The 15,012-nt window shown below is 39.6% G+C and overlaps 2 protein-coding genes across 2 annotated transcripts in view; both read right to left on the bottom strand.

The window, feature by feature from the left end:
• Positions 1–626, bottom strand: part of LOC108594785 — a 6,034-nt gene extending 5,408 nt beyond the window's left edge. Inside the window, exons 1-2 of the mRNA XM_033293301.1 lie at positions 566–626; positions 217–502 (exon numbers count right to left, since the gene is read on the bottom strand). Coding sequence (XP_033149192.1) covers positions 217–502; positions 566–626 — 347 coding nt within the window. The remainder of the gene's footprint in view (positions 1–216; positions 503–565) is intronic.
• Positions 627–5,621: 4,995 nt separating this feature from the next.
• The window catches only part of LOC108597350 (zwei Ig domain protein zig-8), a 50,708-nt gene continuing 41,317 nt past the window's right edge, over positions 5,622–15,012 (bottom strand). Inside the window, exons 5-8 of the mRNA XM_017983857.1 lie at positions 8,202–8,321; positions 8,026–8,122; positions 6,566–6,663; positions 5,622–6,017 (exon numbers count right to left, since the gene is read on the bottom strand). Of these exons, the coding sequence (XP_017839346.1) occupies positions 5,731–6,017; positions 6,566–6,663; positions 8,026–8,122; positions 8,202–8,321 (602 nt within the window). The 3' untranslated portion in view covers positions 5,622–5,730. The remainder of the gene's footprint in view (positions 6,018–6,565; positions 6,664–8,025; positions 8,123–8,201; positions 8,322–15,012) is intronic.

Genomic DNA, 15,012 nt, shown 5'->3' with positions numbered 1-15,012 from the left:
TAGCCGCCGCCGTATGGATACTTGTTGTACCAGTTGTTGTAAGGATTGTAGTTATTATAAGTGTAAGGATGATAAGGATTGTAAGGATAGTGCGTATGTCCATGATGATGGTGATGGTCATCATCCTCATCATCATCGTCCTCATGCTCTGGATCCTTTACCACAGTAATGCAATCAATTGTATCATCATCATCATTGGACGTCTCATGTCCCCACTTGTGTCCACCATGCTCATGCTCATCAGAATCATCTTCATCTACCTTTTCGGTGAAGTAAAGCGAACGCTTCTCGCTTGTGCACAAATTGTAGCCATTCTTATTCAAATGCGAGCCGGCAGCAAAGAGGCCAATGCCCTTCACAGCGAGCGCCTTAATGCCAGTCAACGGGCTGTGGATCAAACGCGCCTCGGACAGCGTGCTCTTGCCCTTGGCCAGCTTCAGCAGCGCGTCGTACTCCTCACGCGTCACCTGATGTATGCGCAACAGCTGTGCGCGATTGGTAGCTATGAAAACGTCAGACTAATGAACTGGCTCATCAACGTGTCAAGGCTCGCAGGATAACTCACCTGGCTGTGCGGCGGCGACAGCGACGAGCGCGAACGCTGCCAAAAGTGTTAAGAACTTCATAGTCGCTGGCTGAAGAATAACAAACGTTTGCCTCTGTCAACGTGTTTATAAAGTTTTGAGGCTTCCACTCAGCGCGCACCCATACATATGCAGATTGTTTAGAATGTACGACATAACTTTGGTATCTTGATTTGTGCTTAATTTATGCACTGACCCAATTCTGTACGAGAATTCACTCAAGTTTTTTGGTGAATGGCCTGACACGCCTTCGTCAAAATTATTTTATTACACGCCAAACGACGGACACATGAAAAGATTATGCTAAATGCGCTCTATAGTTAGATAAAAATTTAAATTTAATTTGCGTTTAGCGGTGCCCAGCACACACTCGATGAGCAGCTCGAGCGGTTCGCCTTTCTCCCCAATCCCAAGTCATACACGAATTCAATTCAAATATTCAATAATTTATTGCATTACTTAAGCTATCAATTTTCTCATTGTGATTACTTCTTGGCCATTGTGCACCAAATTAGCGGGCAGCTCATCGCCCATGGGCAGCAGTGGACTCGCTTCTAATACTTGAGGCTTGTCAGCAGGTTGCTCTGCTGGCTTCACTTCAGTTGGGGTTTCAAGCTTAGTCTCTATAGCTGACGTGGCGGGCATTTGCTCCATTGCTGGCATAGCTGCCATTGCTGGCATTGCTGGCTCATTCACATCGTTGGGCTGCTCATAGAAAGGATAAGGCGCAAAGGGTGAGGGCTGGCCAAAGAACGGCTGCTGGCCTGGGAATGGCTGCTGGCCTGGGAATGGCTGCTGGTCTGGGAATGGCTGCTGGCCTGGGAATGGCTGCTGGCCTGGGAATGGCTGCGGGCCTGAGAAGCCTCCAAACTGTTGCTGTGGACCAAAGCTAGGCTCCTGACCAAAGCCTTGCTGTGCACCAAAGCCTTGCTGTGGGCCAAAACCTGACTGCTGACCAAAGCCGCCTGGCTGCTGGTTAAAGCCTGGCTGTGGGCCATAGAAGAAAGGATTGTAGCCAAAGCCGCCTTGACGAAAAGCGTCGGGGTCAAATGCATCGACTGCCCAAGGATTGTAGGCATCCAACATGCTGCCATCGGGCATGGGCTGCTGCTTCACAGGCTTCTTCTTCTTGCGACGCTTTTGCTTTGGCTTCTTTGACGCAGCTGTGGGCCGCTTGGTGGGCATGAATGGCATTTGCTCCCAGAACGACTGCTCAACTGCCTGCGGCGTTGACTCAGTTGACTCAGCTAACTCAGCAGTTGTCGTTTCCTCTGCTGCGGCGGGATCGCTTTTGATTACAGCAACGCAATCGATAACATCTTCATCGGCATTGGCGGCGTCTCTGCCACTTTTGGTTACGCACAGCGGCTTGCCCTCGATGTCAATCTTTTCGCTAGAGTCGCGACTCAGTCCCATAATGCGCAACATGGACTGCCAGCCAGAGTCGATGTTGTTGCGTATCGACTTGAAGTTTGCAGCGGTCAGACGCCCCTCGGTGAGCACGCGCTTGCCATTGGCCACTCGCATGATCTGCGCATATTGAGCGCTGCTGATGGGATAAACGGGCACCAGTTGATTCGGCTTGGGCGCTGTGGAATTCAAAATTCGTGTTTATGCTTAACTTAGTTAGTTAGTTGACAGCTACACACCCGCCTCCAGGCTCGCCACCAGGCAGCTCAACAGCAGCAGCGAGAGCGCTGAGGTTGCATGCATCGTCTTACAGTTGTTTCAAACTTGTACAAAAATACTAAGTTCTATGCGCTGGCCGACAGTTTTATTTATACATTCGCCGGGAAAAACAAAACACAAGAGCTGCGTGGGCTAACGGTAAATATTTGGTCAACAAGCAACAGCAAAGCAGCAAATGTTGCAATTCAATTAGGAAGCTTCGAACAAGCTTGCTCATCACCTCACCAAAAAAAAAAAAAAAACATTCTCAATCCATTTCCATAAATTAGTTTAGATACAAAAAGAGACACGACCAAAAAAAAACATAAAAAACTGGCACACATCTCTCGCCGCATGTCAATGAACGCATTAAACAGAAACTGGTTCGACTACAGACCAAGCCTATGACGATTTAGTTGCTCGAACTTGGGTAATTAGCATAATGTATTTGCTTTAAATAGTCGCATAGATTAGGCAGACATTTGAGCACATAAAAGAAAAGTCGTTAGTTTAAATTAATTTGCATGCCACAGCAACTCATTAATAAAGAGTTTTTTAACAATAAATATTGTATCAAATATCAGCTTAAATATGCAGTGGGTATATGATTTATATGAAGTGAATGATCTCAAACAAAAGTTGAGTGTTTCACGTGTGAATCGATGCGACAGCTGTATGCAAAATTTGAACGCGAGTTCAAAGGACTTGATACAGTTGCTCATAGCTCAGATGCTTTTGTTTGCTTCAAATTCAAATCTACTTTCGAATTGCTAGTTGCCTTTTAAAGAGCTTTATTATTTATAATTTATACTTTATATATATTTATATTTTATTAGGTAACCTAATCAATAAAATTAGAAGTAAACTGCCAATTGATTTCGCTTACAATGAAACGAAAAATTGTTCAGCATTAGTTCAGTTTATTTAAAGTTGCAAGCTACAAATAGTTCAAAGCTAATTTTTGTGCACTTTTCTAAACAAAATTTAATTTTAAATTTTATTTATACTTACCCTTTAGCCTTGCTTATAGTACTTTTTAATACTAGCTGTCAATTTTCAACATTTTCATAAATAAAACACGCATTTTTTTTGTAATTTTTCTAACTCAAAATTATTATTATTATTATTTCTAGTTGCCAGTTTTATTCAATTTGTATTAAGTAAAAGAAGTAAACTGCCAATTGATTTCGCTTGCAATGAAACGAAAAATTGTTTAGGATTTAATCAGATTATTTAAAGCTGCAAGCTACAAATAGTTCAAAATTAATTTTTGTACATTTAATTTTAAATTTTTAACTATACTTACCTTTTAAGCTTGATTATTAATTAATATTAGCTATCCAAACTCTTAATTTTAATAAATAAAACACATATTTTTTGTAATTTTTCTAACTCAGAATTATTATTATCATTATGTTTTATCTTAAATCAATTAAATCTGTTGCAGCTGGTGTGTTGTTGTTTTTGTTGTTGTTTATATGTGGAATACCTATGCATAAATATAGTTACATACACAGCTATATAAATAAACACATATTGTAGTTTATTGTATTTAGAGCTACAATGTAAATGTTTCAAGGATTTTGCTGTTGTTGCACATTCAAATACAACTTGCTCTACATGCGCTACACATGTAAGTCTGTGTGCATGTATGTCTGTGTGTTTGTGTGTGTGTTTTAATACTAACCTGTATGTTGATTTATACAAGTTATCTGCAGTAAAATTTAATGCATATTTATTTTTATTTACATTTCTTTATATTATAGCTTAGCTTAAGTGTCTACTTTCACACACGCACACACACACACACACACACACACACAGACACAAGTGCTTGACCCACAAATCGCAGCACATATCTTGATCTTAATTGCTTAGAGCTTAGCTGCAGCATGTTGTTCGTAATTATTTCTTATAAAACATTAACTAAATGCGTCTATTTTATGTCTCTTAAGTTTTCTTTTTTTTAATGTACTTTTATTAGTTCGCCTTTGACTAACTGTATGTGTGTGTGTGTGTGTGTGTTTTACCATTGTGCTGCAGTTTTAACAAATTAAATTTTAAGCACAGTTTTGTTTTATTTCTTTTATGTCTTTGTGTCTGTGTATTGTGTTTGTCTTTGTCTTTTTATTATGCATTTTTTTAAAAGTTAATTAAAACTACAGTTGGCTACTAATGAATTTATTTACAGTGCTCGCCTTGCCATTCGCACACACAAAACCAACGATAAGCACATTTATGAATTGCATTTCAATATGCTTTTTATAACAGACACAAAACTAATTATCTTCAGCAATGGCACTCTCACACACATATATGCGCATGTGTGTGTGTGTGTGTGTGTGTTGGAAACTTTTAACATGTCCGTTTGCTTCCTTTTGTGTGCTTGCAAGTGAGTGAAGTGTATTATGAAATTAGTCACACTTGTTAGTCATGCTTAGAAAAATGACATGACAATCTTTTTGTCAAAGACACAAACTCGTTGCAATGTTCATTTCAAGTTGAAATGAAATTTATTTGCTGCAAGCGTATTATGTGTGCGGCTTGGCCAACTTTTTTATTAAAAATACCAGTGCAACGTTTAATTGCCACACACACACACACACATGTGCATATATAAATTAAGCAAGAGCTGTTATCGATTATACACACGCCATTGAGTACGCTGCATAGCCATAAAGCTCTGATTGAATTATGCAAAAATTAAAACAAAAAGAATTGCAAGCTACTCACACTAAAATGCTATGACGAAATTACATATAGATATACCATATATATATATATAAGTATTATACGTTTAGCTCTAAACTGTTTAAACGGCATTAAGTATTTACAGCAAATATGTAAATATGTTTAGTTTATGGCTACAATACACATTGACTGTAATGCAATTGAAGCGTGAGTAATGGGGCAAAGTACAGAGACAGATTGGGGGTTTATAGTTACTGGAAAGTGATGTTAAGGGGGGCGGGGGCGGGTTGTTTGTAGTGACAGTTAGAGTAATTCGCATATATTTAGAGCTAGTAAGTCTTATTTCATAATGAGAATGTGTTTGTCTGTGTGTGTGTTACAAGCAAATGCACAAAACAAATCGAAGCGCTTAAACATACAATTTGAAATTTATTTAAAATTTTGTAAATCATTGTGCTTGTGCATTTGCTGCAGCTACATTTAAGTTTAATACCATTTAGTTAGTTATACAATTAATGTTTGGCTTTTTATATATTTTATGTTTTGTTGTGTGTGTGTGTGATTTTGTGTTTGTTTTGCTTTGCTAAACTTACGCAAAATCGCTTAGAGCTAAAAATATAGATTTTATTCACTAAGTGCAATGTTTTTTATTTTATTTTTTTTAATTTTATAGCTTAAATACGAAATCAATCAATGCATTTTAGTTGCCAAATATTTAACTAATTCATACACATACCACCTTGCAACGTGCGTTGTAGTAAATTCAATGCGCTGTGGCATGTTTCCTTCATCTTGCGCTCAGCACTAGAGCGTGGCAACTGTTGCTATGACGTGCGCGCAGTGAAGTTGCAACAGCAGCAGTTGACAATTGGCAAGTTGCTGCTGCTGCTTGTGTTGTTGTTGCTGCTGTTGCTGTTGCTGCAGGCTCTCTGAGCATTGTCTTGGCCGTCGCGCCACTCACATACCAATGCTGCAGGCAACAGGACACAATGCTTAGCAGCATGCAACAAATGCCGCAGTAGAAACTGTTGCTATTGCTGCTCGAATTGTGCTGCATGGCCGCTGGGTGTTCACCTGCAAAAAAGAAGAAGCAACCAAACAAAGCATTGTTAGTGCCAAGCTAACGTTCATTTGTTAATTGTTAATGGCGAATAACAAGTCAAGCGCATGCTTAAACGGATGCAATTTAGCTTAGTTGCCTGCCAGCTTAGTTGCCACTGCCAGTAGCTTCCGATTACCTTTTGTGTAATGCCCCCCAAGCAACACACACACTCATGCATACGCACACACAGTTGCAACAAGCTGCTGCTGCTGCTGCTCAACTTTTATTCTTTGCATGTGCGCATTTCCTGTTTGCCAAACAAGCTGCCAACAAAGCATAGCCAACATCTTTACATTAGTGTGTGTGTGTGTGCTGCTTGTTTATTGGCATTTGCACACAAGAAATAATTTCCGCACTTCTTTAGATTGAAAAACAAAAACATACAAACACAAACATTGCCACGCCCACGCTTCGATGCAAGCGACAGCAATTGCAATGCGCGCAAGCTAACAGGCAACTTCCTGTCATAAACATGCAAATGCTGTCACACACACACACACATATAGCACTGCATACTCACCAATAATTACGTGCACATAGACGCTGGAGGTTTTTGCCACTGTGGGCACACAGGTGTAGTTGCCAGTGTCGCTGGGCATAGCTCGCTTGATTTTTAATCTGCGGTTAGAGTGCAAGCAAAAAAAAAGTAGCAAACGTTAGCAAAGACTTCACTTTAGTTAGTTTTAGCTGCAGAAAGTGAAGCGTAATGTAGCCTAGCACATTAAAAAAACAAAACACAAAAAAACAAGCAGCAACTTTTGCTACTTTATGCGCTCGTTGCCGTCTCTCGCAATGGGCGGCAGCTGCACTTTATGGTTGCGCGCCTCGTTTGTTAGCGGCATAAAAGTAGCACAGACTACACAACTGCAACTCCAAACTACAGGCAAATTAAAAGTCACACACGGCTAACTGCAAACAAATGTGCAAAGGCAGCACAAACTAACTAATGCACTAACTATGGCTAAGACTAAGTTGGAGTAGTGAAGCTTCAAGCTATGTAATTCATAAATGCTGCTTATTAAATTTATAGATATTAAAAGCTTTAAGGGTTTGGAAAAGCTGCAACTAAAATAAAAATTAAATTCACTTTGCATAAAGCATTCACTATGATTTACATCAAACCAAAAGCTGGCTGCTATGACGATTTAATATACAAACAAGCTTAGTTTAGCAGCAAAGGATTTCTACGCATAACTTGTTCAAAAATCATACGTTGATGTTGATTTTTGTCAATTTAGGCAAGGGCTAAAATCACAAATTCTGCCAAAATATTATTACTCCTAACATTACCAAATTTGAATGCAGTTTTGCCTAAATGCAAGTCATGAGCCCAAACTCTGTAATCGAACGCAATTTCACTGAGTTACGGCTTATCAAAGCTTCATATTTCTGAAAAAGTTGTCATGTTTGTTTATTATTTAGTTCATAACATTGCCAAATAATTTTTTATATGCTTGTTGTCATTTTAATTCTATGTAGCATAGAACAGTTGACTCGGTTTAATTTACGCTTAGTTACAGCATTTTAAAGTTTGAAATTCAATTTAAAAGAAATGCTATCACATTGGTGTTCCTGCCCTCAGTTTATCAAATCTTTTATTGATTAAACACACCAAAGTGCTTTTTTACACTCTTTTGAGTTAAGTAATAGTGCTCAATGCTATTTGCTTTACAGGAGTTACAGCTTGTCAAACTTGATGAATAAGCTTTTAAGCTTTAAATATTAAACTATAGTTTCTATTAAATAAAAATGTATTTAAAGATATTAACTGAAGAAGTCATACATTGTTTTATAGCAAGCTATCAAATATATTTAATTATTAAACTTTTAAGTACTTCTAGCTCCAAATAATGAAAATAATATGGCTGAAACTTTTTTAATTAGTTTTTACTTTGGCAATTTAAAGCTGTAATCTTACTATGTATAAAAATAAGTTGTACAAAAAATGTGCTGTGCTTGTTGTTGTTGTTTGCTGCTTACCTGGAAGTCAAGCCATCCGACCAATCATCCTCAACGAGTACACGCGCTGTGGAGCTGTCAATTTCATTCTCATTCTTGCCATCGAGCATTTCGCTGCCTGTTGAGAAATTATAAGAACGCAAAATTGAATTGTTTTTAAATGCCGATGCTAGGCAGGCGGCATTACGCATACGCACCTTTGTACCAGAATATGTTACCCAGCTCATGCGGTCCTTGCATTATCTTGCAGGTTAGATTGATGTCGCTGCCGGTTTTAACCATCAGATCGCTGGGGCCGAAGATTTCCGCTTTAAGCTCTGCTTAACAATGGAAGCAGCAAGGCAAGAAAAGAACAAAAAGTCACTTAAGTACGCTATGAACACAGACACACACACATACACATGAGCGCACAAAGCGCTGTTTTTGTAATGATAATAATAATAATAATAATAATGTTAATGATAACGCCCGGACGGACGGACGGACGGGCGAACGGGTAGACGGACGAGGCAACTGACTTGACTGCCAGCTACTTTATTACACAGACGCGTGTCTCTATTATGCTCGCGATAAGCTTTTGTTATGCCGCACATACATAGACATAATGCGCAGTCATACGCCCTGTAGTACCTGCACTTAGAGACCAGCTCGCTGGCTGGCTGACTGTCTCAATGGAATAAGTCTAACGAAAATTCGTCTGCGATTTTTATTTCTCTTTTATTTTTTTCGGGTGTTACGTAAAGAAATCAAAGCAACGAGCATTGAAGTGGCTTTTGTTGTTCTTGGCTGCTACTTGGCAAACTGTCAATGAATTCAATTTGAAAATGTTAAATTGCAACGGACAGCAGTGCCAAATACAATTTCAGACATTAGCAGCTTATGACTATTGCTCACAGCTAACTGTCGACAATTGACAGTTGCTTTAATGGAATATGTCCCAATGCGTTGTTGCATGTTGCCGATTAAAGCCGCGCGCTGTTCTTTTTTTTTTTTTGACTGTTGCCTCATTGCCACTAATGCAAAACGCTTAACTTTCGCAAAGTGTAACACTGAAAGTGGCACACATGCAACAACAACAGCAGCAGCTCTGAGCACTGTTTGCTCCACTTTCGACAGCACATTCGCTTTTTGCGCGCTGGCAAACTTTGGCGCTAAAGAACCGCAAAGCCAGCGTAAATAAATTGCTGGCAAACGAGACTTTGCAAGTGTAAACTGTAGCGCTGGTGCAACTAACGGCTGCGCGTCTTTACATCTGTTTCTTTTACACACTGCTAGCCATTGATGTGGCTAAGCCTTGAGCTCGCTTCAATAGGCGGCGTGGGCCAAAGCCCAAAAAGCAAAAAAGTGTTGCATACTTGCTGGCGAGCGCTGATTTAAATAGCATTTTGAAATAGCCCTTTGTTTTGTAAATTCCAACACAACTTTAGCTTAAATACGCTGCACACTTTAAATGCCAAATACTATTGCCTATTGGCTTGCAAGCTTTCGCCACTTTGATGTGGGTGCTTAGACGCCAAAAATGTTACACTTCATGTGCGAAGCTTACCTACACCCCCCCAATACAATTCAATGAGCTGTTGAGCATGAAATGTTAATCTAAATTAAATGCCAAGCGCTGTAATAATACACTGCTGCTCGTGCGTTGTCGTAAGTGGAAAAAGCAAACCCCAAATGGAATTCGAAACATACCAGGCGATTATCTGGCTGGTTTATAGCCCTCACTCTATGTCGCGCTCACACTCTTTGTCTCTCTCTCTCTCTTTCGCTCGCTCTGCCGCACTTTGGAGTGTTTTGTTATACCTGGCAAAACAATTGTGGCAGGCAAAGCCAACTGTCTATGACTTTTTGGCGCTGACTTGGCTACAGCTACAGTGTGAGCCCCAGTGCGCAAACAATGAAGAAAGCCAAAAATTATTGCCACACATGCAGCTGACAACGCGCAACTACGCTCTATGTCTTTGTCTGTCTGTCTCACTCTGTGTGTGTGTATACAGGTGCTAACTGTTTATGTATGTGTGCCCGCATTTTCGACAAGTTTGCTTTGGCCCATGAAACTTGCAACGCCCGCTGACAGCGCTGAATTATTTGCTTCCTGTTTTATGTGTGTGTCGCTCTTGGCTTAGCTGCTGTCCAGCGGCAAATTGCTTATTTAACAATAATTAGATTAAATGCTTTTGGCTGCAGCAGCCGCAGCAGCAGCACCTGCATTATGTATTTCAAGCGTTTAGTTTTCAAACTGCAAATGGGGGTCAGTGCTATGTGATTGGCTTGCAGCAGCTTTGCGGCAGCAGTGGCAGCTGTTTAAAGTTTTCATTAGTTGACCCCAGCGGCAAAAGTTGCAAAGTCCTATTGTTGGCCATATGCCAGGGCTTAGCCGCATGCCGACAGGCAAAAAACGATAACGGTAATGTTAAAGGCAGCTGCCAGCCAAGAATTCCAAGAATAGTAGTACAAGCAATGCAAACACTGAGCCGCAGAGCTCAGAGGCTGAGCCTTGTTTACACTGAGCAGACCAGACAGACAGAAAGTTGCACAAGCTGACTGACAGACAAACGCTGTGGCATGTGGCAAGAAAGCACAAAAAACACGCCCGACTCGAGCTGGCAGGCTGGCAGGAAACGTAGGCATGAAAATGCATTTTCATTTTTCTTGATATCGCGCATAAAATGCGCATAAGCTCAGGCCCCTGCATAAACATAAACATTTAGAGCAATGAACTTTGCGCATGGCATACTTTTGGGCGCCACAATGCAGCCGCCGCTCTCACTCGCTCACTCGCTCACTCGCTCTCATTCGCTGTCGCTTTGGAGTGTATTAAGCCGCACAGGTAAACACAAGATAAGTGGCTTGCTCTAAAATTAGACTTGCCATCAAATAAAGTTTTATACTTGAACAACAACAACAACAACACTTTTTTTTTTAGTAGAGTATCCTGGGTACGACTTGCATTGCGCTCTTTTGGCTTTGCCCCCATTGTTCTGGCTGCCTGGCTGTAAAAATTTATTGCCCCGCATATGTTGATGTATGTTTGCACACATGTATAACATATACGAGTATTTATTGCCATCGTTTTGCTGCTTGCTAAGTGACACACACACACACACACAGTTAACAGTTCTTTTGTGAGTTGGCCCAAATGCAGCTTTAAGCGCGCGCGTCTATTTAACTGCGCTCCTGGGTGTGCAGCGTAAATTACTTGGAATTAATTGTCAAATCAAATAAATAAATTCAATTTGTAAAAGTCAGACGCGACAACACAATTGATCGAAATAATCTCAAGTGCGCCCCAACCCAAATTCCGCAGCAAGGCCTAAAATGAAATGCCAAAATATTTCCAACCCCAATCCCCTTCATCATCATCATCATCAGCATCATCGGCTTGCTAAGCGGTAAGCGCTACTCTAGCTGCTTTTGACATGCCCATTGCTTGGCTTGTCATTGCCAATTTTGCTTGTTGTGATTATTATTATTAATAATTCCAAAGACATTAATCATGGCCGGGCGCAGCTCTCTGGCGCTATAATTTATCATAAGAACTCCCAGCTACACACATTTTGTATTTGCCTATTTGGGTTTCATTTGCCTGTCACGGGGTAAGCGCCATAGTTAAACATTGTATTATTATTACCCACAATATAAATTATGCTTGTAATATTATTTTCAAACTTGCGGCGCACAAACTTGCAACAAAATATTATTACAGCTAAAGCTTATTAGGTTGCCAGGGTGTCAGATTTGTTGAGAAATACTTTTTAATAAATAAAGCTTTAAGTTAAGAGAATTTAAACAGTTTGAGTGCTGCTTAAAATCAATTAAACAAATTGAATGTTGCAATAACTTGGAGTTGTAACATTTAGCTCTGCATTATGTTCAAGTTGAGCTGAAAGCTTTAGAATCGCTGCAGTTGCTTAGTGCATTCAATCTCAGAAAGTAAACCAAAGACATGTTGAAGCCTCGTCGAACGTTGCTCACTGCTTGTGATTTAAGGTTCTTCTACAACCCTAAACATAGTTTTAATATAAGCTGAATGAACTCTATAGCAATGTTATTTAATTATTTTTGAAATTTTGTTACAACTGCATAAGCAGAATAAAAGAAAAACAAGTCACTATTAGCTACACATAAATCTATAGATATGTAGCATTTTTTATTAGCTGCAGCTATCACTTAATAAAATGTACATCCCCGCTCTTATTTTATATTATTTGCTGCATTTATTTATTTATAGTCATAGAGTTGTTGGCATCAACTGTTTAAATTTATGCAGCCAAAAATGCAAGCAAGTAATACGCGTTTCAACAAACTGGGTCAGCACCCCACAATAAACACAACAACAAGCGAAAGTAGCGAAAACAGTTTGCAGCTTAGACAATAGCACGCGCATAACTTTTAAGTGCTTAAGTGTATTTTAAGCGATTTGGCTTTTAATATGCAAATAATTAGCAGCTTTTGAGTTGACGTAGCTTTTAATAACCGCAACATAACGAGCGAGCATATAAAATAAACGAAATGCTGCAAGCTGTAGCTAAATGAAAAGAACTTTGAAGACTACTCAAGTCAAGCAGCTTAGAGAGCATTTAAATTTATTTGTATATAAATACTTCAAATGCGCTGCTCAAAGGCATGTGGTCAATGAATTTTACACCTCATATAATTCAATTATCTGTGTATGGCTTAATTCAAATTCATTTAGTAAGACAAATAGACTGAGTTGGCTTTAGAAAATTGAATTCATACATGAAAGCGCTAATGGAATTAAAGCTGAGCACAAAGTGTATTTAAGCGTTGGGTGCTGCATGCAACTTCAGAGCAAATAAACAATATTGAGCAATAAAAAGCTATATAAAATGTATATATATTGAAACTGTAGCACAAAATTGAAACTGTGTGGAGTGGGCTGTGAAAAAAGACAGTGAAATTATTTGCGCTTGATTGCATGCAATTTGCTGGCTGCTAATGTCAACAGCAACAACAACAACAGCAGCAAGTGAATGTTGAACAGAATGAAAAGAACAAGTCTGCTGCAAAAAGCAGCAATCTAGCAATCTAGCTACTTAGCAGCAGCAGACAACTGCGTTAGCTTTTCATCCATTTAAATTGCCAGCATTTTGTTGAAATTTAGCGCTCCCTATCAGCTGGCCCCTAAAGCGGCCCACGCCCCACTCCTCGCTTTGACACACCTGACAACTTGGCTGTGAAGTCTGTACTCTTGAGCAATTTATTTTTAACATTGCTTGTTTTTTTTTTCTTGCTTGCCTTCGCTGCTGCTTCTTACATTTTTATTTTGTATAGTTACGCTTGATTACTTTCGCACTGGTAAACAAATTTTTCCAGCGGCATCAACAACACCTTTTTAGCGCTGTCCTTGAGCTTCACACCCACCCACACACACACACACACACTTACAGTGAGCGCGCGTATAATTTCATTCAGCATTTTGGCTGCTTTATCAAGCAGCGCGCGCAGTAATTTGCCTTAAATTCCAAATTAAATTCTGACAGTCGCGGCGCAGTCTTATAGTTTGACACCTTGTCGACTCTGGAGTAATAAACTTGATAATTTAAGCAATTGCAGCGGCGGCGGCTGCTGTGCGTATAAAAATTTACAAAATATTGCTGTCCAGCTCAACTGGCAGCTGACACTCCAAATATGACTTGACGTGTCATAGAATTTCATTAGCAAGCAAATAAAAAATATACACAAAACAAATAAACAAAGCACTGTAGCAAATTTATGGAATTTTTAGTACAATAACTTTTTTTTATTTACATAAGCGCATAAAAATGTTCGGCACACTGCTGATAAGTGCAGCGACAATGCGCGCACAGTGGTGCAAAATAGCTAAAAAATTAAACAAAATGCTGAGCAGCGCAAACAAATGTGGAGCTTGCTTGATATTGAAATTTAGTGCGCTTGCATTTAATATATTTTTTAACTACACAAGTCGATTTAGCACCACTGTAGCTTATGCTTAGTCTTGTCTATGTGTGTGTGTTTACATTGCTGCTTCCACGTGAGTGACTGGCATGTCGAATATTTTATATGCACATTTCTTTTTGGGCATGCAAATGAGGGGCAGGCAGCTAGCTTGTGGGCGTGGCTTTATGCAAGCGTTTTGGCAGTCATTTGCATTTCCGCAAATGTAATATTTATGAGCGTGTGTGTACCACTGTCGCTGTGTGTCTATATAAAGAGCATGTCTGACTTGACGTCAGAGTCTGTCAAGTCTGTGTGCCAAAGCTATGCGCATGTGTGTGCGCGTGTGTGTGTGTGTTACTATATTCATTTAAACATTCATAACATACCATAGTGACCAGTGACCATTTAGATTTTGGGCAAAAGTCGTTTTGGTCAAGCTCAGTTCAGTTGGCTAAAACAAAATACACGCACACACACTAACACACATGCAGAGTGGCAGATCAAAAATCAAATAAGCTCATTGAAAGCAGTCTTCCGCACCAGAAGTTTTTAACAAAAATGCATTGCAAATGCGATACGATAAAAATGCAGTGCACATAAATTCATAAGCAGGCCAAAGTCAAAACCATAGCATATATAAATGGGCAGCTATGGAGCTGACCAGCAGTTAGGCTCAACTTACAGATAAAAACTAATGCTTGTTAGCCAAGCTTTTGCTACGCTCACTCAGCCAGTTGCCTAGATATGAACACTTTTCAATTAGCCCCAAAACTGCTGACTAAGCTGCTGTGAACGCCTTGACATGATTAGCAGGCGTAAAGTTAAACTAATTACAGAGCTAAGGCAAACTGACACCCCCCAAAAAAAAGTGCAAGAAAACAAAGAAGTGCTCGAGCTGTCGTAAACATTAGAACAACAATTTGCAGCGCCTGCTAGAGCGAGCAGCAACCTTTTGCCAATTTGCACATAATCGAATTTACAATTTTATAAGCGTGTCGAGGCGAGAGCAAGCAGCACTGTTAATGGGTAAATAACATGCATATTGTATGGCTTGCTTTAGCTATAGCAGCCATAGCATACACATAAATG

Source organism: Drosophila busckii, chromosome 2R, assembly GCF_011750605.1.
Source record: "Drosophila busckii strain San Diego stock center, stock number 13000-0081.31 chromosome 2R, ASM1175060v1, whole genome shotgun sequence".
NCBI classification, from domain to species: domain Eukaryota; kingdom Metazoa; phylum Arthropoda; class Insecta; order Diptera; family Drosophilidae; genus Drosophila; species Drosophila busckii.
The sequence above is the reverse complement of the archived record's forward strand: the minus strand, read 5'-3'. Positions and strand labels throughout refer to the sequence as shown.